The following is a 22,146-nucleotide window of genomic DNA, read 5'->3' on the forward strand; positions in this document are numbered from 1 at the left end:
TGGGATACTGTAGTGAGGATTGTATCAGAATAAACACATTCACCAACTGGAGCATTCTTTACTAAAGTTAAAGTATTTTTTCCCTAAAGTTAAAGTTTAATCTTATAATTATGACTTAGCATCTACAAGCATCTTGTAAATTATGACTTAGCCTCTCATCATTTTGACTTAGTGTCTCATTATGACTTAGCATCTCATAATTATGACTCAGCATCTCATAACTTTGAGATAGTATCTCGTAATTACGACTTAGCATCTCATAACTTTGAGATAGTATCTCGTAATTACGACTCAGCATCTCATAACTTTGAGATAGTATCTCGTAATTACGACTTAGCATCTCATAACTTTGAGATAGTATCTCGTAATTACGACTTAGCATCTCATAACTTTGAGATAGTATCTCGTAATTACGACTTAGCATCTCATAACTGAGATAGTATCTCGTAATTACGACTTAGCATCTCATAACTTTTAGATAGTATCTCGTAATTACGACTTAGCATCTCATAACTTTGAGATAGTATCTCATAATTATGACTTAGCATCTCATAACTTTGAGATATCTCATAATTATGACTTAGCATCACATAACTTTGAGATAGTATCTCGTAATTCTGACTTAGCACCTCATAATAATAACTTAGCATCTCAATTCTGACTTAGCATCTCAATTCTGACTTAGCATCTCATAATAATAACTTAGCATCTCAATTCTGACTTAGCGTCGCATAACTCATAATTATGCCTTATTATTATTATAAGCTCATAATTATGCCTTAGCATCTCATAATAATAACTTAGCATCTCAATTCTGACTTAGCATCGCATAACTTTGAGATAGTAGCTCATAATTATGCCTTAGCATCTCAACCCATGGTGAAGTGTTAGTGATGTTAAGTTACATTCACACGTAACTTGTTCAGTAGCTTTTTAAATGCGTCTGTTGAACATTCGCAAAAAAAGGATGATCTGCTCCAAGCTAATACCCACTAGCATGTTTATGCTAACAGTTTGTTTTAAACTGCTATAAAAACCCTGTTAGTTTTGTAAACTGCATGTATTTAGCAAGCTGAGGTTACTCCTGAAAAACAAACAAGAGTGGAGAGACCACGGTTAAAGGGATAGTTCACTGTTTTGTGTGTGCTTAAGTGCTGACATAGTTTGAGATTATTAATAAATGAATATTATTTTACAATTGTAAAACAGGTATATAGTGTTTTAAACTGTACTAGTATCACTTTAAAGTCCCATTTCATCACATCTAACTTGCCAGACTGTCCACACACACACACCCTGCGGTGCAGAGACCATTTGGTTTCCTCACAGCTCACAGACAAATTGAGGATGGGGGAGGAGGTCGATGTGAGTTCATTTGTTCTCACTTACTGTTGATGTTGGCCCAATCATTATTGTGTAGATCAATGCTTTGGGTGTGAGCGGCTGATCTAATCACATGAATAGAATGTAATTTGCAAGATGGATGTTTCTGTTTGTGTCTATCTCTTCACCACTTGCTTTTGTGACTGGGTGAATGAAGGGTGTGTTCACACCGGGTAAACACACGGTCTGAAATACTGCTGCGAGAGTCGTCTGCTTACTGAGAAATAAAGAAATCAAATATTTTTGAACACAAGCATGAATCTATTTTCCAAATGAAATGGAGAATCTTATAACCACTGCCCCACTTTCACAGATCGACTTAATTTTCTAACTGGCCTCACACCGACATGTCTGCCCATGAAAATATTACATTTGGAAGAGAGAGGAAAAAAGAAAGCAAAAAACCAAATATATCCGTATTTAATATCAATTTCTATCAGGAAACATTTGATGTTTTTACAATTATGGGTAATATTTTTTTGTAATCATGCTTTATTGAGGATAGATGTTTTAGGAAAACAAATGAAAAAGCTGAAGGTAGTGCTAATATGAACATGTTTGGTATGTTCACTAACAATGTGGTTCTGGGTGAATTCATTCTTTTCCAAAAAAAAGAAAAAAAGAAAGTGAAAGTGATTGGATAATAGGTCCTACACTGCAATAATTAAATTCTATGAATGTGTGGCCCTAGTGGTCAGTTCCCCGCCGGTTAAATGGAATGTGGGAAGGATGACACAACACACATGTGTTTCTTGGGTAAGTGGGGGGGGGGGGGGGGGGGGGGGGGGCGGTGGGTGGATCTGGTCCCTTTTGCATTCAAGGTCTTTCCCCTCTGCAAAAGCTAATTCATCCTCATATACAGTATGATGTTCATTGATTCATAAGGATTCAGCTATTTCACATGCTCACCTAGGATCTTAACCTCACCATGATGCAGATGTTTACAGTACAATATAATACAATACATAATAATATAATAATACAACACAGTGCAACTGTCTACATTTAACTGTGCAACATTTAAGTGCAATTCATTTTAATTTGTCCAAAATTGAAGATAAAATAATTATACTTCATTTTTTTAAGTGTACAATCAGAATTAGACGTTAATATTTATACCAGGAGCAGGGTCAACTCTATGGAGGTCGCCAGTTTGGACCACCATTTACTTACAATATCCCACTATGGACAAAGTAATTTAAAGTATTCTTTTCAGTTTTGATGATAGCTGAAGGCTACATAGATTCTCTGACACACATGGAGAGATGAGGGACACTCAGCAGCAATTTCACACACCTTAAAGACCTTTAAGTCCAATTGTTTCTATTCAAAATCAATGTAAAAAATGAATGAATGAATTACTGTATGTCAGACACGTGACAAAGAAAATAATTGCTGCTTCACTGACTCTGACTGAGTCTCATGTTTGCTCCTATAAGGTAAAGTGGGCTGAGGACTGAATAAATGGTGATATAACACCCCCAAAAAAAGACATGCAACCTGCTGTGTTGTCAGCTTGTGGCAGCACATTGCTTATCACCAGATGGACTCACTACAGTACAGTACGTGTTACAGATAAGGGAACTGTGTACAGTGTCTGCAGGGCAAAGGGCAGAGGCTCTATGGCTGGGGAAGGTCTCAGGTTTTTATGTCTTACAGAGGATTTTAAAAAGCTCCCAGTGTTAATGATGAGGAAGCTTTTAGAGAGGAAGGGCTGTCTGTCAGACACGAAACCCCCCAAAACAACTATAAATGCTGTAGTACAAACACTCACTGTGGCACTGTAATAAGTACACATTAAAATAGTATACAATCACAGCAGCAGAATGAACCAAACCAGGGCGAGTAAAGAAAGAAAACAAGAGTTATCATAAAGCAAACAAACCAAACAATCTCCAGACACAAGAAGAGGAAGATGTTGTTTTAAAGAAGCATGTTGGTTTGAGACCCATTTTCCACATAACTGCATTTCAGGGCTCCCAAAACACACATTCTGTGTGGAAAAAAGCTGATACTATAAAAAGACACTTTAGTGGATTCTTCTGAACACATTTTACTTTACTAGTTTAAAAAAACACAGCTTTATACTGGTTTTTGACCAGTGAGAATGTGATTTATATGCCTGTGTATTTGTGAGGACCAAAACAATTATAAACCACAGGGAGTGGGGACAATTTGAACTGTCCTTATGTCCTTATGTCAAACCCTTAAAATGGCTTTTTGAGGGTTAAGACCCTATTGGAAAAACTAGCATAGGCCAGCATGGACCAGGAAAAATGATGCTGGTGGACCAGCATAGACCAGCAAAAACCAGCATAATGATGCTGGTGGACCAGCATAGACCAGCAAAGACCAGCATAATGATGCTGGTGGACCAGCAAAGACCAGCGTAATGATGCTGGTGGACCAGCATAGACCAGCATAGACCAGCGTAATGATGCTGGTGGACCAGCATAGACCAGCATAGACCAGCATAATGATGCTGGTGGACCAGCTTAGACCAGTTTAGAACAGCATAGACCAGCATAATGAAGCTGGTGGACCAGCATAATGATGCTGGTGGACCAGCATAGACCAGCATTATGATGCTGGTGGACCAGCATAGACCAGTTTAGAACAACATGGACCAGCACAGACCAGAAAAGACCACAAGCATGCTAGACCAGCACCAAAACGCAACGAAATGCTGGGCTATGCTGTTTTTTCTAGCAGGGGTCTTGGTTTTATTATTAGGGTTAAACTTGGGTTAGGTGTTTAGTTGTGATGGTTAGATAGATGGATAGATACTTTATTCATCTCACAGAGAAATTCACAAAAGTTAAGGTCAAAGTGAGGGGCTAGGAAATGCATTAAGTCTATGAGTGTCCTCACTAGGAATGCTGTGTGTGTGTATGCTCTGGGTTTGGTGAGTATGCAGGAGACACATGTCCCCCAGCTCTCTTACGCCCTCTGCTGACAGAGTCCCTCTCTTTTAAAATGTCCTGTCATTTCTCTGACCCAATTTACACTCATGCAGAAAACTGGGCCTCAAACTTTGACACACAGACGTCAGCAGAACTTTCATATAAGTCTACAGTTTAAAAACAGTCTCCTGCTGTTTTTAAAGTGTAATATTGAAATGAAATATTAGGGTTTGTGTTGTTGTTATAGGACGTCAAGGATTCACTGAGTGATTATTCTGCTCTACTCTCAGTCTACAGCAGATGGCGTTAGTGCTTTTATTTATCATCTGCAGTGTTGATCCAACAACAGACAACACAAAAATCTTTTTATAGCAAATCACAAAACAAGTATGTCATGTAAAATAAATAAACTTTTTCTCATATCAATATTATTATTATTTTTTAGGTGATTTTATAGAGACAGCTCAGTTCTGAAATAAAAGGGATCAAATAACAAATAACACTAACAATGAACAGTATCACAGAGAAACTATTATTGACACCTGCACTGGAATAGTCAAGTATCATGTTGTTTGTGTGTGCATTTCTTTTCTTACTCATTTATCTCTTTGAGAGGAAGAACGTGGCAATGACAGATTAACCTGCAGGATTCATGAGGTCATTTTGCCTCATGAGCAAACAAATCAGACGTCCTCCAGCGAATAAACTTACAAATGTACACTAAAAAGAACTACAGTGCCCTCCTATAGTAACATCCTTAAACCTAAATCAAGCATGTCCAGTCGCCTTTAGCTAACTGTTAAAGAAAACTATGTTGAAGGAATTTGATTGAAAACATCCGAGGAACCACCAAGAAGAAATTTGAGTGATCACAAACTCCAAACCGTGGAGCGCAGCATTGCACAACCTGCAGGGATTTTTGGAAGAAGAAGAACTTTGAACAGTTGTTTTGGGAAAAAAATGTTGTTGTCGTTTTGTTGCTTGTTGTGATATTATTGAAATAAACTAAAGTAAAACTAAAACCTGTGGAGGGCAGCATTTCACCTCTCAGTGTACAGCCTACTGGGAATTATTCATAGAAGAGGAAGAGAATGGCAACAGTTGTTTATTGGACTGACTGACCTTGGTCTTGCACGTTTTTCCTGAAAATCAATTTCAATTTTAAACTTTGCTTATGTGACTTTGGTCTGTGATAAAGGACTGCTGATTGAGAGGGGTCAGCATTACAGTTTGTAGTGTACAGCCTGCCGGAACTTTTCAACTGTGTTGAAGAATCATCACTTTTTACTCATTGAGGCAGTTTCAGCTTTTGCTCATACAATTGCTCTACGAATATAACGCGACAGAAATGTTTTCCTTTGCCTGTAGAGGGCAGTATTACACATCTTAGTGTATAGTCTGACATTAAAGAGAAGAAGAAAATTATAAAAAATGACACTTAAGGGAGGACTGGGTTATTTTTAGTAGTAATCAGTCATTAGGTGTTTACAGCACATTGGTGAATGTGTTTCTGTCTAAATCTTTACAAATGAAATGTCGCTGTACTTTCATTATAGGCTGATCCCAGAAACAGTGTTAATGTTTAACACACACAGTGTTTACTGATCAAAGGTCTGAAACACACAAAGACAGAGAGCAGTGACATTTCATTCATGACTTACTGTATTGAACTCTAAGAAGTAATATCAAGATCCTATTCATGATAACAATAGTACAGAGAAAGTTAGTGTCAATTATTTTACTTTACTTATTTTATTAAATAGAATTATTTAAGTACAAACACAGCTTAGAAATGCTCAAATTACTGGTAAATAGCAAATGACTATGTTCCCCTTTTCATCACAGACAGCATTACAATAAAAAGCATTTCCTTCATTAATTAATGACATGATGATCATTTACTTGTTGACACACGATGTATATGGAGGACCATAACTTACATTATACTAAATAAAAGAAAGAATGAATGAATGAATACATACACAATAAATTAAATTAAAAAAAGAATAAATAAATAAATCAATGAATGTCAGTCATCAGAAAAATTGATAATTTCTTCAGTGTATTTATTTATTATTTTATCTATTAATTAATTAATTTAAAAATAGATATTTAATCTGTTTATTTCTTTATGTATTCATTCATTTATTAATTTCTGTATTTATTTATTCTTTCCATTAATTAATTCATTTATGTAATCTTTTCAATTATTTCTGTATTTATTTATTCATTCATTTATTTATAATTAATTACAGTCCTCCATAAATGAATATCTAAATCGACCTGTGATACTTCTCTACAATAGTAAAGACACTAGTTTGACTCTGTGATGTGAAAGAGAACAGAGGCAATATCAAGACAGACATGTTCATGTTTCTCCTGACTAGTGATGTTTATATTAAATAATATTCAGTAACGCTAAAGACTCACTCAGGGGTATGAATATGCCTCACACACAGATTTGTTACAACTCACTTTGAAATGAAATGTTCAGTCCTTTATTTCACATTTTATTTCCTGTTTACACATAAGACAGATGTTAATCTTATTACAGTTATGGACTGTTACAGAGAAATATACAAAAATAATTTTAAAAAGAATCACAGATCAGTGCCCCTTGTGGGAATAATACACAACTCCTTATATGGACATCCTGGGGTGTGTGTTTATAGGTCACATATTCAGGCTTTACAAAATAATTTTTTTTATGTGTGGTTGAGTCAAAGTTAGGATTAATTAATAATTAATTAATAATCACATATTTAAAAAACAAACGGGAGCAGCGATAATTGTGCAAAAGTCAAAAAATAGACTGTTTTTCTTTTATTTTCGTTAACGAGCCAAACGAACGTTGACGTATTTCCAAATTTCACAAATTCAATCTGATTTAAAAACAATGTGAGTGTGTTTATATAGTTCACTGTTCATCAGAAAAGAAAACGAATACAAGACACTCTATATATCTTATAGCCTCTGTATATACGTTTTAACATAGTAATGGGGAAAAAAGCAGCCTAAATGCTCTGTGACCAAATGGCTAAAAAGGCCACGTTACATTTCCAGTAAATCCAGCAAAGCAAATCATTGAATAGTCACTGTGTAAAGTTATGTGCAGATTGGTCCAATAAAAGAAGTAACAGCCCCAAAGGAATGGTCAACCATGAACAACAGAGTACAAAATGGAATAGTTTGACTGTCTGATGAGACGAGAGTCTGGATGGAGTGATGATGTGCTGGAGGAAAGGCAGGGTTCGCGCTCACAATACCCAACAATCAACTGTCACACTGATATGGCAAAGAGCAGATCTCACTCCATCACTGGTTTTATACCGAGCATCACCTGAGAAAATACTGAGCTCTCGGAGTAACAATGTTATCACCGACGTTAAAATACAGTGGCATAAACAGACCCAGCAAAGTTTTCACAGGAGGCAGATTTATTCCCAGAATAATAATATTTAATATTTATATTTATTTTTCATCAAAGCCGACATAAACACGTCTTTCAATAGATTAAAGTAACACCTGCTGACCTAAAAACAGTTTTTAAATCAATATATTACCTATTTGAGTTGAGGTTTTGTGTTTAAAAAATCTACAGTTTTTATAGATTTATTGGTAACACTTCATAGTACAATACAGTTACAAGGTTGTATTTTTCTTATCAGAATGTAACTCTATCTTGTATACTAGATACCAAGTGTGGTGCATGAAGGAGAATTTTAAATTATTAACAGTTTAATGTAAAGATAGTGAGTTACTTTACCAACCTATGGCCTGGATATGACAATCAACTCCTTATTGACACACATTGACTATTTTTACTATACTTTTACATAAGTTGCATCAGGAATGAGATGGTGTTTCCATGATATTACTCACGTTTTTACAAATTATGCCTAAAGGTGTAACACCTGCCGTTTGGTCAGATTTCAGTTGGAAGCGTGGCATCATGTAAACTCTTCTTTTTAGTGAATGTCTTCCAGAGAGTGTGTTTGGTCTACAGTAACAAAACAAGTTTAAAAAAGGGCCAAAGATTCCGAACATCATACCTCTGACGACCGTTCAGTCTCCGCCTCTCGTGATATCAAGCAGTTTTCAGGACTAATGGCGACATCGGCTGTCGGGTGAGCAGCAATCTGCTGCAGGAGCGTCTCTGATTGGAGCAGATGATTGGTCCAGTCCTGACACACCTCCTCTATTGAAGGCCCCTCCCCTCCATATTCTGGCGGCAGAATGGTCGGCGAGAAGAAGTCACTTAAAGTGTCATGGAAATCTGCTCCATGCATGTGGATCTACGGAAATAAAATAAAATAAAATAAAATAAAATAAAATAAAATAAAATAAAATAAAATAAAATAAAATAAAATAAAATCAAGTCATGTTTCTCTGTGTTTTTATGACAATAATGTCATAAAATAATGCCTGAAGCTACATCCACACTTTTTAAGTTCTAAACCACATCGCATCTGCTACAGCTACACCTGAGGTTCAGGATTTGCTCTGCACTAAGAACCAGTTTAACCAGTTGTACCAGAACCAGCTGTGGACTCAAACACAATCGGTTTAACCCGGGTTATTAATTAATTCATTAAAATGTCTCGGCTTCTAATAGTTTGACCGGAAGTTTGTGCGCGTGTCTGCTGAGGAGGGAACTGCAGCCCATGGCCAAGCGGAAAGGGAACTTGGCTTGTAACCGGAGCAAGGTACCCAACCCCCATTGCTCCCCGGGTGCTGCTCAGTTGCTGCCCGCTGCTCCTGATTCTAGAGTTATCTGTGATAACCAGTGTGTGTGAAGTGGGGAAAAAAAACCAAGTGCCAGTACTCCCCTTATCTCTTATCCATATGAGGTCAGGGCTCTGTGAAGGGCCAGTCAAGTTCTTCCACACCAAACTCAAAGTCAAACCATGTCTTTATAGTCCTTGCTTTGCGCACTGGGGCACAGTCATGTTGGAACAGCCTCCAATGGCCTTAATCAAACTGTCAGAAGCCTAGCATTGTCCAAAATGTCTTGGTGTGCTGATGCGTTAAGATTGTCCTTCATTGGAGATAAGGGGCCTAGCCTAAAGCCTGATTGACACACGTTATACCTTAACAGGTATAAAGAATATGTTTGCCACTGTAACTTGTTTTCACAACATCCTTTTCCAGCTGGAAACTGAAGTCTGTGCTGCCCACAGGCTTTCAAACACCAGCGTCACAAAATACCACATTTCAACTCACGAATGGAGGCAGCAGTGGATCAACAACTCGTGTGCTCTGTGATGAAATGTGATTTTTCTCTGTAAACTATGGCCTTGTAAACGTGTAAGTAATATGGATGTAGCCTGAGAGCAGGAGAATCACTGTGGTACTGACCCTCTGTTTGATCTTGTCTGGCAGGAAGGGACGAATCATGGCAAAGACGGGCCTGAAGAACATTGGCTCGTTGACCAGGTGGATTCCTCTCACTTTGAGAGGGAAAGAGTCCTGACAAACACACACAAACACACACAAACGCACACATGATTAGGAAAACCGAGCTAAGATGAAGATGATCTGAAGCAGAGGACTTGAAGAAACTGACAGACACTGTAACGTCCTGTGATGCAACATACACACTTTCAACATAAAGTATGTTACGAGACGAAGTTCTCCTTTTTTTTAACAGAACATGTTATTCAGGGCTGCAACTAATTATCTGCCGATTATTTTCAAGATTAATCGTGTACTTGTTTGGTCCGAAAAATGTCATAAAATGTTGAAATGTCAATCTGTGTTTTCTAAACCACGTTTCTTAAAAGATTCGGTTTCAATTATTTACATGAAGCAAAGAAACTAGGAAATATTCACATTTAAAAAGCTGAAAAATGAAGAAAGCTTGTTTTAATTGTTGAAAAAACATTCAAACGGATGAATTATCAAAATAGTTTAGTAATTGATTAATAATCTAATAATCGTTGCAGCCCTTACATTATTAGAGTTTTTATCTACATTTCTCAGATCAAGAATTCAAATTCCTAACATTTAAAGCATAATCTAATCCCAACCATGATTGACGCCCTACCGAGAGCACGGACGATATCTTTCTGGCAAGGGAGGGGTTAATCTGCAGGGCGTGGCCTAAACTCCACCCCTGCAGGTCAAATATGGCCTTGATGCCCCGCCTCTGTGTTTGTGTCTCTGAGGAGATGATCTCTGATGTCATCAGGCTGATTCTGAACACCTGGAAGGCTGACCAGTCCTTAGGGTTCCACTGTCCTGAGGACAGAGAGACAGAAAGACCAAGACAAAGACAGGCAGGGAGACATTACACATCAGGACCCGAGTCTCGCATGTTTTGGACATCACTGCTGCCTGCGTTTACTGACCGATCCTGTAGAGCAGGACTCGGCTGCCAGCGTGGTCCCTCTGCGGGAGGACACTGTGATACGAGGTGCTGAGGAGGCCGAGGACAGACGACGGAGACAGACAGCCACTGATGTCAGGACTCTCCTGCCGCCAACGCTGATAGTTTAACAGGAGCTGCACAGGACACATGAATTCAACATTCAGGGACATTAGAGGACTCCGCTGTCTTGTGTTGTAGGTTTAGATATTTGGGGTTTTGTTAAGCCTGGTTGTTGTGAAAGAGAAAGTCATAATCTTCGGTCATTGTTTAACGTTATTAAATATTACTCATTATAAACATGGAGTCATTGCAAGTCCTGTTGTTATTGAACGGACTGAACTAGTTTTAAAGTTTGACTCCAAGAGAAATCAAACTTAAAACAAACTGGATAAAAGTGTGTAAACATACACAAATAAATGATATTTGTGTATTCATTACATATTAACTAATGCTGATTATTGTGATGGAAAGGTTGTCGGAATTAAGTGTTTAAACAGATGTTCTGAATTGGGTCTTTATTGAATATATTCAAGACAGCGATCGTACAGAGAGTAACAGGATGTAGCCTCTGCATGCGCGGAGTGCCGTGTCTGAAAAGCGTGTGTTTAATATACTGTAGCTCGATGCATCTTTCGTCACAGGTAACAAAACACCTGTCCTTGTAATGTGGTTAAACAATGAGCTGCAGCAAGTTGTAGTTGTGACACATGTAATCATTTTGATACAACATTATTTACAAATATCAGCCCACAGTCTGGTTTCTGGACCAAAAACATTAACACAATCATAACCAAGGACGTTAATATTGACCTTTATACCACATTTCTGTGGACAAAAGCAGTGAAATCTGCCAGTTACAAATGTATAAATATCACTTATGACTAAAGACACGATGATTAAAAAGCCAAAGTCAACATGGTTTTAGGGCAGATTCTTTGTGTGAGGTTATTTTGAGGACTCTACAATGTACAGTAGGCTACAATGTAAAGTTATTGAAAATTATTTCAGATAAAAAATTTACCAAATTTTTTTTTGAGCTGTAGTGTGACCATAGGAATGACATGTTTGTCTGTAGTGGTTTTTGTAACACTACAGTTAAGAGCAGTGAACCTATTGATTTTTTTGTCTTTTCACCGACGCACTTTGTCGACGGTCCCTGGGCATTCGCCTCACACCCGTCTCGCAGAGACACATGTTATTCTTCCAGCACGGAATTCAGTTCACTTGGATGAAAATGTTACTGTAGCTCATTGAGTACACAATTCTGATTGGGAAGAGACCACGCTTATGTTTATAGAATGTTTCGTTTACACGTTATTGATCCGTAAAGTCCGAATCTGTCAATATCTTTCCAACTTTTACCGAACTCAGAAACTGCTGCATCTGTCAGTGATTTCACAGAGGTGACTAAAACTAACGCAGACTTCAGTTGTTTTCGTTTTACTGCTCAGTCCAGTCCGGTCCGGTCCGGTTCGGTTCGGTTCTGTACCTTCAGAGAAAGCTCCACGTCAAAGTCTCTGGCCCGCAGGAACTTGATGAGGAATCCGTCTGAGAGCGCGGAGACGGCGGTCAGTTGTGTGGCCTGCAGCGCTCTCCGCCTCAGCTCACTCACATGCGGCTGCAGCTGCGGAGAGTCGTCCGGCAGTTCACTGAGCTCAGGCCCGTTCATGTCGCTCCCAGGTCCCGTTACATGATACTGTCTGTCACACTCATATACCTTTAAATATACTGTTATACTGCTACTACTGCTGCTGCCAGAGAGAGAGGGAGAGAGAGAGAGAGGGAGGGAGAGAGAGACACGCACACACACACACACAGAGGAGGACTGTGTGTGTTTGTGTGGGTACTTGTATGTATAGCTTCGTGAGGACCGTACATCAAGGTAGGGGAAGTGAGGACATCGTCTGGTCCTCACAACTTTAAAGTGTCTTTCCGGCCTTGTCAAGAGCAGAAGTCCTCATGGTGACCAAAAACCTGGTCCTAATGAGGCAGAACCTTATTTCTGAGGAACTTTAATGTTAAGTTTAGTGCTAAGATTTAAGTTGTGCTTGGGTTCAGGACATACAATATATATATGTGTTTGTATATATATATATATATGTGTGTATATATATATATATATACATCAATATATCAACATGCTTAAAATTAAGTTATAAATCGTTTACCAATTGTTTTCCCATTTAAAATGTGGGTCACAATAAGTTTGTCATCTATTAAAAGTGGGTCCCAACATCATATAAGGTTTGGGAACGCTGAACATCTGAAATACAGTTAGGAGAGATGAACAATTAATTCCTTTAAATACGTATTTATCCTTTAATTGTGGAGGACATGAGTTCATCCTCATTAGACGCTTCAGAATTCAGAGTGACTGAAGCATTTTATACTCCAACCTTGTAGATATTTATAAGCTGGTTCTAAAGGTACTTTTGTGTCAGTACCTCATATAATCACACTTCTGTGACTGGCTCCTCCTTCGCTTATGGAACAGCAGTATACGTCTTTCTCTCTGTGTGTGTGTGTGTGTACATATATATATTTTACTGTGTCCTGCTCTGAGTGATAAGTTTGTATTTTTCATTTAAACATTTATCGCAACAGTTTTTAAGCAAACAAACGATAGAAACAAAACATTTTCTACTTTTCTCTGTAATTACAAACATCAGCACAACTCAAGAAATTAAATAAAAATAATGATAATAATAAACGAGACTGCATTCACAAACATGACTGAGCTGTTTTTACTGAAAAACTGTAACAGGGGTTGGTGAACCAGGCACCGGTGTAGCATCACACTGCTACTGTAAATACAAGACAACACCCACAGCACAGCCACCGATTATACAACGCTCCTAATCAATATAATCGTCCGTGAGTAATGGATTGTATAATCAACAGCTCTGGAGGGTCAACAAGCTCCAGTGGATGTCGCGTTTGTTCAGGCATCGTCTCCTCAGAGTCTCTCAGTCCAAAGGAAAAAAAAAAGAGAAGATGAAGTAGAAAGAAAGAAGAAGCTTATGGTGACGTTATGATTGTATCAACAGCATGGCTTTCTCTGTCCCTGGACTCTCGTCCTCCAGTCTTGTGGAGGACGATGACTGCTGTGCATTTGTGTGTTCGTGTGTACAACAGACGTGGTGACCAGGGATTCACCAGACGCCTTGTGTTTTACACAATCAGACTTTTGAATGTCACAATCCTTCACGTGACAAGAAAACAAAAAAAACAACAACGCTGGACCTGCAGAGTGAAAAACACGGCGTTGGGAAACAACAACAACATGATTTCCTGATGACGCAAATGTACAGACATTGGGGTCAGAGGTCGGCGAACCCTCAGCTTTCTGTTGCATCACTATTACTCTTCAGCATCTTTGCCACACATGATTCTAATGCACAACAATAAAAAACATCATTAAACAGTGTTTCTGGATGAGGAGCCTCTAGAGCAGTACATTCCCAGAATGTGAGCTGTGGCCCCCCGGTGGCCATGAGAGGTAAGCGTGAAATACGCGACCAAATAAGGATCTTATTTTTAGTTAAAGCTACTGTCAATGACATTATCTTTTGGCCAACTTCCTGTATTTTTTTTTGCCCAATCAGATTACACACAAAGTCAATATAGAGACAAGAGTACGTGCTAATTACGCATTCATCTCCCAGCTCCACCCCAGGCCGGTTGTACTCAATTCCCTTAATATATATAATATATATCATATCATATTATATATTATATTAATTTTGTGGCATGAGCTAATCCCAAGCTCCGAGTGAAGGAGTGGGAGGGGCAGGAAGTGAGCGAGGAAGTTGAACTACGTGGTAACTCATGAAAATATGCAAGAGACTTATGTATTTTGCTATTTAACATAGATTTTAACTCAATTATTTCACCAACAGCAGCTTTAAGCTTCAAATAACCAAAAATACGCAGACTATTTATCATCGTTTTTAAATAATTCCTTTGTAAATGTTTATATTGAAGTGGGCTAAAAATAAGTGATCCGAATTTAGATTTTACCAAATTTAAAGTTTGGAATGTTCAGCTCTGGAGGAATAAACGACATTAGGCCTCATGCAGTTTCCTCTGATACACAAACACAATTGGTTTAATAGAATCTGTCACTTCTTTTCACGGCTAGTGCACAAGTGTCCTCCTGTAAGACAACTCCACAGCTCCCTCTAGTGAGTTTAGTGAATGATGACATGTTGGTTGCTGTACTGTGTTCATGGTTTCATAATGGTTCTTCCCTTCTAGGTAGACCGTGACATCGTTTATACTTCCATAACAACAACTTCCTTAAAATAGACTGTATACGGTACTGACAGAGTTGTGCGACTGCGCTGTGAGCGCCCCCTACACGGAGACGTGGTAGCTCGCTCTCAATGAAAACATGGCTGCAGGAAGTAGACAAAAATCTACACCTTCTTAAGTCTATAATATATTAAAACTAGGTTTGTCTGACTATGTAAAAGAACCTTATACGAAGCAATTAAAAAAAAATCCTGAACTAATAATTCTAAACAACTCCAGTCAGACTCAGAATAAACTGTGAGCCACCCACGTTGACATGTGAAAATTACCCTAAAACTATATAAAACAGTAATGTACATTAATTGAATTAAATAAACTACGTTTCCTGGAGTATCGGTGAATAAGGACGTTCATCAGTGTGTCCAGAGAGGAGAGGCTGGGGAAGGTGACGTAGAACATTTGCACAAACTTCACATATGTATATACAACATTGTTGCATGAGGCCCAATGTGTATTATTGTTGTGACTTAATGAAATAAAACAAACAGAAAACAGGCCTGGTGACAACAAAGAGTCATGTTTTCAAAAAGGAAAAATAAAATTAAAAAGAATGTTAAGACATTTTCAAAGAACTTCCACCAGATGTGATTAGTGCTGGGTGACGGCGGTTTTGTTATCTCATTTGGCAAAATTATACAAATCATTTTTTAATTTGAAGAGTGGCTGCGTGAGACACTGTGCTGTGTGCGCCCCCTTGTGATATATTTGGCAGCAAGGACACAAGGAAAAACAGACTTAACCCACTTAACCAAAGGCTGCTTAATTTAACTATGCCTCAAGAGCATATTCACCACTTTACAACAGTATTTTCAGAACTAAGTTTGTAAACGTTTGCTGTCCTGCACCAAAGTTCATAGAGAAAATCATAAGGGAAACAGGAGCTGCTGGTCTACTGCTGTATCCTTTGGTAACTTGTTGCCACTTCAGTAAAACAAAACAAATGAAGAACAATAATATGTGCACTTAATGATGGAGGCAGAAACAGGATCAGGTGTGCTGGTATGTAAAATTGATTAGATTTCCTCTATGGACTTTAGTGTGGGAGTGTGAGTGGTTTACAAAGAGGCTCAAACTTCAATTTGTCAGGGGAAGGTTGTCGACAAATGGGATCAATTAGCAAACAATGTCTGAAGACATTAAAGGTGGAGATTGTTTTTAATTAGATGAGCCTTTAGTTAAACAGCTAAACTCAGTTCTTCCCTGTGTGCAGCCTTGTTTTCACCGAGAGTGAGAGTCTGTGTCCCAAGCTGGTTCTCAGCACAGGAAGGATTTACAATATTAAGAAGTTATACCTTAAGTTACAGCTTAAAAAGAAAATGTCGTCAAAGTGTGAAATTAGTCGAATTCAGAGAAATGAAAATCAAAAACACACATTCCCTCAGGTGTGGAGATTAAAGGTCGTCACCCAGCGCTACCTTTCTACCCGTGGATGGAATTAGACTCACATGGGGGGCGTGGTCTGTCACAGTGTCAGCCATCTTTACAGTGAGGTGTGTTGGCCTGTGGAATGGGAGCGTGAGGCACATTCTGGAATGTAGAGACACCAGAGAGAACTCCAAACTAAAGTCAAACCAATCAGAGCTTCATCAGCCTGCCTGCAGCTGGAGGGAGAAAATCATATGTACAGAATCATAACAAACTACACATGTAACATGAAGTTTTGATTTGGTTTTTTTTTGGTTGTGTTAGTGAAGGAACACAAAAGATCTCTGGCAGGACACGACATCAAACGCGTAATGTAACATTGCTTCAAATGTGCACGTGTCTAAAGGAAGACGTGTCGAGGTGAAAACCTGAGGAAGAAGAACATAAAAGTCCTGCATGAAGAACAAATTAAAAATGAACCCTTCTCTTTGGATGGAACCAGTGAGTTTGCTGGAATGTTTTCAAGTTACAACAGCTGGAAAATAATAGAACAAAAACAGTGAGGGAATGAAGTGACCTGTAACTAAGTGCATTTCCAGAGGTGACATCTGTGCTTTACAGGTTAAGACTCTTTTTATGCATTTGTTTGGTTTAATCTCTCCTAACTCATGTCAAAACTCAGTTTTAGCCAATTTAACTAAAGGCTCACCTCATAAAACCCACACTGCTTCTGTCTACATCAAATTTGTGTCACGTTATAAACCACTCACTTGTCCACACCAAACTCCATAGAGAAAATCTGCAACTTTACATCACAGCACACGAGCTGTTCATTCACGACTGCCTCCACTACAACATTTTAAATTTGTTATTAAGTGACTTTGGTGTTTGAAACTTGACTAAATGACACAAATGTATTATGTGAGGTAAAAATCACTCATTTTCTCTATGGACTTTGGTGCAGGAGAGCGTGTGGTTATTAAATTTAGTTTTCTGTCATATAACGTAACATATGTACATATAACGTATTGTTAAGACATCATTAACTTATGCAGGTGTAGATTTTATTTGGTGAGCCTCATGTTTTGTGAGAATGAACATCCAAACATGAACTATACCTTTAAAACTACTATTATGTAAGAGTTTGGCTTAGGTTAGTGCATACAGTAGAAAGACTGAAATACACATAAAACAATGTTCAGGAATAAAAATAAATATAATCTCAAATACAATATTTAAACTTGTAGGCCACAACGATCCCACATCACGGATGAAATATTTAAAGATTTACTTAAACGCAACACATATATTTATTTATGTAGTATATATATATATATATGTACACATATATATATATATATACTAAATTATAGTTTCAAATTAACCTGACAACAAAGGTGAGTAACATGGTGATCAGTGAAAACAGCTAATCAGACTCACAGTCACCATTTTCACTGTGACAGACAGGCCACACCCCCTTTTTCATCATCAACAAACCAGTTTGACACACGTCAAGAACTCTTTCATTAACCAGCAGTTTTTCAATTTAGTCTTCATTTTTTTTAATCAAGATTTCAGGGAACAAAATAAAAAAATCCCTTGGGATTCATCTTCACTCCTTTTTTGTTGTTGTTGTTGTTGAAGTTTTTCAAAAGCGGACTGACCTAAATGGGTTGACACACAGGTGGTACATCCGGGTGTCTCTCCCACGCATCCACACATAAATATGTTGGCAAACATTCAGCAAAAAAAAAAAAGAAAAGTTTCACTATTCCAAAGGGAGGATTCTTCGTCACACGGTGTGACTGGAAGTTTCTGTGGGACAAATAAGACAACAATCCTTGACCTGAAAACAAAAACTGCTGTTTGGTGTTCTCACACTAATCACCACCTCCTGCTTTGGTCCTTTTTCTTATTTACAACCACTACAAATAATATAGTCTCTCTTTGTATGTATGTGTATGTATGTGTGTGTGTGTGTGTGTGTGTGAGCTTTCTCTAGCTATGCATGTCCATGAACAATAAAACATTAAAATCACTGGGTGTGAGTTCAAACACACTATAGGCAATCACCTCACACTTCCTACAAAGTGCAAGTGTGTGTGTGTGTGTGTGTGTGTGTGTGTGTGTGTGAAGCATGTAAGGTGCACGTAGGCAGCTCTGTGATGAAGCTGTAGAGCAGCGACAGTGTCAATGTGCAGGAACACTGTGCCGTCAGACCGGGGACGAACGTCTGTCACCCTTTTCTTCCCATTCAGGTCCACTCCAGGATCCAGATTACAGGTGGACATGAGGTTTAAATGGTTCTTCATGTATTCTAGGCCTTTCTCCTGCAGCTGAGAGCAGGAGGAGGGGAACTTTTCAGCAGCGGTCAACTCGGAGTGGTCGGCCTCGTTCTGTGAGGGAGTGGTGGTGTGGCACCGTGAGGGAGCAGGGGACACTTGCTGTCTCTGAGGACAAATGTTCTGCGTTCCATTCATGCGAGGCCGAGGCTGAAGTGGAGTCAGAGACACAGGTTTGTCATCTGCTGCTTGTGTGAGGTGGAGTTGAAGTGAAAAGCCTCACGAAGGTCGGAGGAGGAGGAGGAGTGTGATGACCCTCTGCTGGGTGTGTTTAATCGAGTTTATTTCGTTTGAGTGTGAACCCGAGCAGAGGCTCCTGCACTGAAAACGTATAATATTATGTAGACATGAGAGTTTGAAACTCGTCCTTTTGTTGAGAGTTTCAACGCCACACTCGCCGGGTAACTTGTCGGTTAGGAGGTCGAGTTCCCTCCTTTGAACAAATTCTGCACCCAGGCGAGGGGCGTGGCCTGATGTCAGGAGTCATCGTCCGTGTCCTCTATCAGAACCTTGGTGTCACGGGTTTTGGACCTGGGAGGAGACAGAGGAACACTGGGTTGAGTTATTGTAAGCTTGTTCTTGTATTTGTTGCCTCTTTAGGTCCTTTTCTGGCATAAACACTGGCCTTCTTAGGACAAGTAGTCCACATTGAGACTAAAATCTGGTCCCAATGAGGCCGAACCTCATTTTGCCATCTAAAAAAGCCAATAAAGCCAATGACCACAGAATTTGACAGACATAAAAACAACAGAGCTGCTGGTGCCCTGAGCCTTTTGCGTAGTACTGTCAGGTTTTTTTTTTTAAACTCACTGTGAGGCGAGCCGTGGCCTACGTAGACTCATGCTGTAGCTCCTCTTCCAGTTCTTCTTTCCCTGTCGGTTCCTGACTCCGTCCTCCTGGTCCATCATCTGCTCCAGCAGTGTCTGGTCGTCAGCGTTGAGCGGAGCCACGCTGATGTCTCTGACGGCCCTGAACTCACCACAGTTATTCAGGTGCTCGTTCTCCAGTCGGAAGAAGTTCCACACAAAACGCCTGTGGAGGACACACACTGGCTGTCAGGGGACTGTCCACTGAAATATATGCTTAATTATAATAATTTATACAACACATTTCCAAAAACGTATATCTACACAGCACGTCTGGTGACATTTATGGAGGAAAAACACACAGACGCTTTACGGCATTTAAAACATCACTGAAATTCAGTTTAATATCAACATTTACCTGTTGTTGTTTTTTGCTGTTTTATCCAAATCTGAATTCATGCATATGCGATATTTATTGTTATATACTATTATTATTTTGAATTTACATGCTAATAACTATATTTATCTTCAATTGCATATATTTATCTTTATATTTTAATGGAAGTGAAGCCTCCTGCAACTTTATTGTACCGGAGTTAAATGACAATAAAGATCATCTCAAGCAAAAAAGGAAGAAGAAAATGGGCTGAATTAATAACAGTGGAAAAAAAAGAGGGTGATTATAAACCTGAAGACTTCCATCGGGGCGAGCACAGTAGTCAGAATGTCAGACATGCCATGAAAGCCAGAGACTGTGTTGAGGGTGACGGTCAAAGTCCATGAGAAACGCAGCAGCACATCCTCCACTATAGCGCTGTAGTAATACGCCTGCAGGGGGAGACAGAGCATAGTTAACTGGAGACTGACAGCCTGGGTTAGACCATCTGCATCCTCGCATTCCCAGAGCTCCACTATGATCTGTGTGACATAAACGTCATCATCCGCCCTTGTCTGCAGAGGTGCGCATCAAACTTGCAAACATACACGAGCATCTCGAACAATAAGTTTTGACTACTTTCCAGTCCAGTTGGTGGTACGGTCTTGTTTTAAGGTAACTATGGAAAGTTGCTTGAGGTTACGGAGGAAGATCCACCAGTAGACCCTGGATCCACAGCCATGTACAAACATGCAGAAATGCCAAATGGTTCTAAGTGGCCGGGGAACGTGGAAAAACTATGACCCAGGACTCTGGAGGTTCCTCAGTTCCATGTGGATTAGACTGTGGGCTACAGTTCTGTCCGAACCCAAATGAATTTGAGAACATTAACAGAACACCTGACGGGTGTCCTGGATTTTTTTGTCCGAGCCTGACAAATACCTGACACATGTAGGGTAAACTGAAGCTAACTCCAACTCAGTCATGCCAGTGGTTATTAGTCTTTATTTACAATTACTGCAAAACTACAAAAGTAATCTTTACATACAGGAGAAGGCAAATACTAGCACCATGAACACACACAACCCTATGAGTTATCACCAGCACTTATATTAAGAGGATAATAAACTTTTAATGACAATCACTTCTTCTTTATTAACTCCAACTGTAGCCGCTGATAAATATTTACATAATCCGAGCATCATGGTTTATTTTGAGTTGTTGTGGAGGAAAAAGAGAACATCCACCATGTGTGGCTTCAATAGCCTGTGTTTCACGTTCAATCTACTGTTGCAAATACTAAACCCCAGTTCTAAACACAAATACAAGGTCAATACACTTTTCAGTTTCCACTTATCACTTATTTGTACTCGTAATACATCTATTTTTAATAAACCAAACGGTTATGTTTCACAAAAAGAAATGATCATGTCAGTATCAGGACGTTTCTCCGTCTCTGCGCTCTAATGTGGACAAATACCTTATGAGGGTAGACGATCTCCTCTCTCAGGAAGGCGTTCTCTCCTGCGTTGCGGTCAAACAGGCCCCAGTCCATCTTTAGATCCCACACCAGTGTGTAACATGAGCTGATCACGGAACAGCAGATGTACAAGTAGAGGAAGATGTGGGTATCAGCGTGAGATTCGGCTAAGGAGGAGAGAAAAAGCACAAAAGCAAACATATTAGCCTATTTAACAATTACAATTAAGCTCTACAGGAGCCGTGTGTAGTTGTACCATGTTGGTTCAGTAGCCAAAATACAACACTGACTCTAGGAAGGGTTTTTTCATGTTTTTTTAGCTACTTGAGGTAAAAGATATCCAATATCAGTAAAATGCCAGAAAATGTTGATTAGTTTTTTTGTTTGTTTTTTTCAAACCTAGAAATCATGTTCTCAAATGTCTTATTGTGTCCATAAAACAAAATGATTCAGTTTCAATTATTTATTTGTTATATCGAGAAAATAAACAAGAAGATATTCACATTTAAGAGGCTGAAAAAATAGAGAACTTGATTTAATACCTACGACGGATTATTAGGGCCACATTGATGGAAAAAAAAATTCAGACTTCGAGAATAAAGTTTTAATTTATGCGGTTAAACTCGTAATATTCTAACCTGTTGTTTTAGAAGAGGAGAATAAGAAGACGCATCTTTTCCTTTTCTGTGTACATTTAAGACTTTATTCTTGTAAATTTACGACTTTATTCTTGTAAATTTCTGACTTTATTCTCAGAAATTTCTGACTTTATTCTCAAAGTCTGTGAATTTTTTTTTTCTCAATGTG

General features: G+C 38.7%; 2 protein-coding genes across 2 annotated transcripts in view; both read right to left on the reverse strand.

Annotated features, from left to right (window-relative positions):
- Nucleotides 1–6,761: 6,761 nt before the first annotated feature.
- ttpa (tocopherol (alpha) transfer protein) lies at nucleotides 6,762–12,437 on the reverse strand. The gene is made up of 5 exons (XM_058650552.1): nucleotides 12,146–12,437; nucleotides 10,637–10,790; nucleotides 10,333–10,526; nucleotides 9,645–9,755; nucleotides 6,762–8,581 (listed from the first exon to the last, which is right to left on the reverse strand). Exons 1-5 carry the CDS (start codon nucleotides 12,323–12,325, stop codon nucleotides 8,333–8,335), a joined length of 888 nt encoding a protein of 295 aa, XP_058506535.1. The 5' UTR covers nucleotides 12,326–12,437; the 3' UTR covers nucleotides 6,762–8,332.
- A 947-nt stretch (nucleotides 12,438–13,384) lies between these two features.
- Nucleotides 13,385–22,146, reverse strand: part of LOC131461254 (xenotropic and polytropic retrovirus receptor 1 homolog) — a 34,219-nt gene continuing 25,457 nt past the window's right edge. Inside the window, exons 13-16 of the mRNA XM_058632361.1 lie at nucleotides 21,340–21,506; nucleotides 20,172–20,311; nucleotides 19,488–19,709; nucleotides 13,385–19,208 (exon numbers count right to left, since the gene is read on the reverse strand). Coding sequence (XP_058488344.1) covers nucleotides 19,154–19,208; nucleotides 19,488–19,709; nucleotides 20,172–20,311; nucleotides 21,340–21,506 — 584 coding nt within the window. The 3' untranslated portion in view covers nucleotides 13,385–19,153. The remainder of the gene's footprint in view (nucleotides 19,209–19,487; nucleotides 19,710–20,171; nucleotides 20,312–21,339; nucleotides 21,507–22,146) is intronic.

The sequence above is a fragment of the Solea solea genome, chromosome 1 (genome assembly GCF_958295425.1).
Source record: "Solea solea chromosome 1, fSolSol10.1, whole genome shotgun sequence".
In the NCBI taxonomy this organism is placed as follows: Eukaryota; Metazoa; Chordata; class Actinopteri; order Pleuronectiformes; family Soleidae; genus Solea; species Solea solea.

Coding starts and splice junctions, on each gene's coding strand:
- ttpa (XM_058650552.1), bottom strand. CDS start 12,325: ATGAACGGGCCTGAGCTCAGTGAACTGCCGGACGACTCTCCGCAGCTG. Junction 10,527..10,636: donor AGTCCTGCTCTACAGGATCG/GTCAGTAAACGC, acceptor CTCTGTCCTCAG/GACAGTGGAACCCTAAGGAC. Junction 9,756..10,332: donor AGATATCGTCCGTGCTCTCG/GTAGGGCGTCAA, acceptor TGTGTTTGTCAG/GACTCTTTCCCTCTCAAAGT.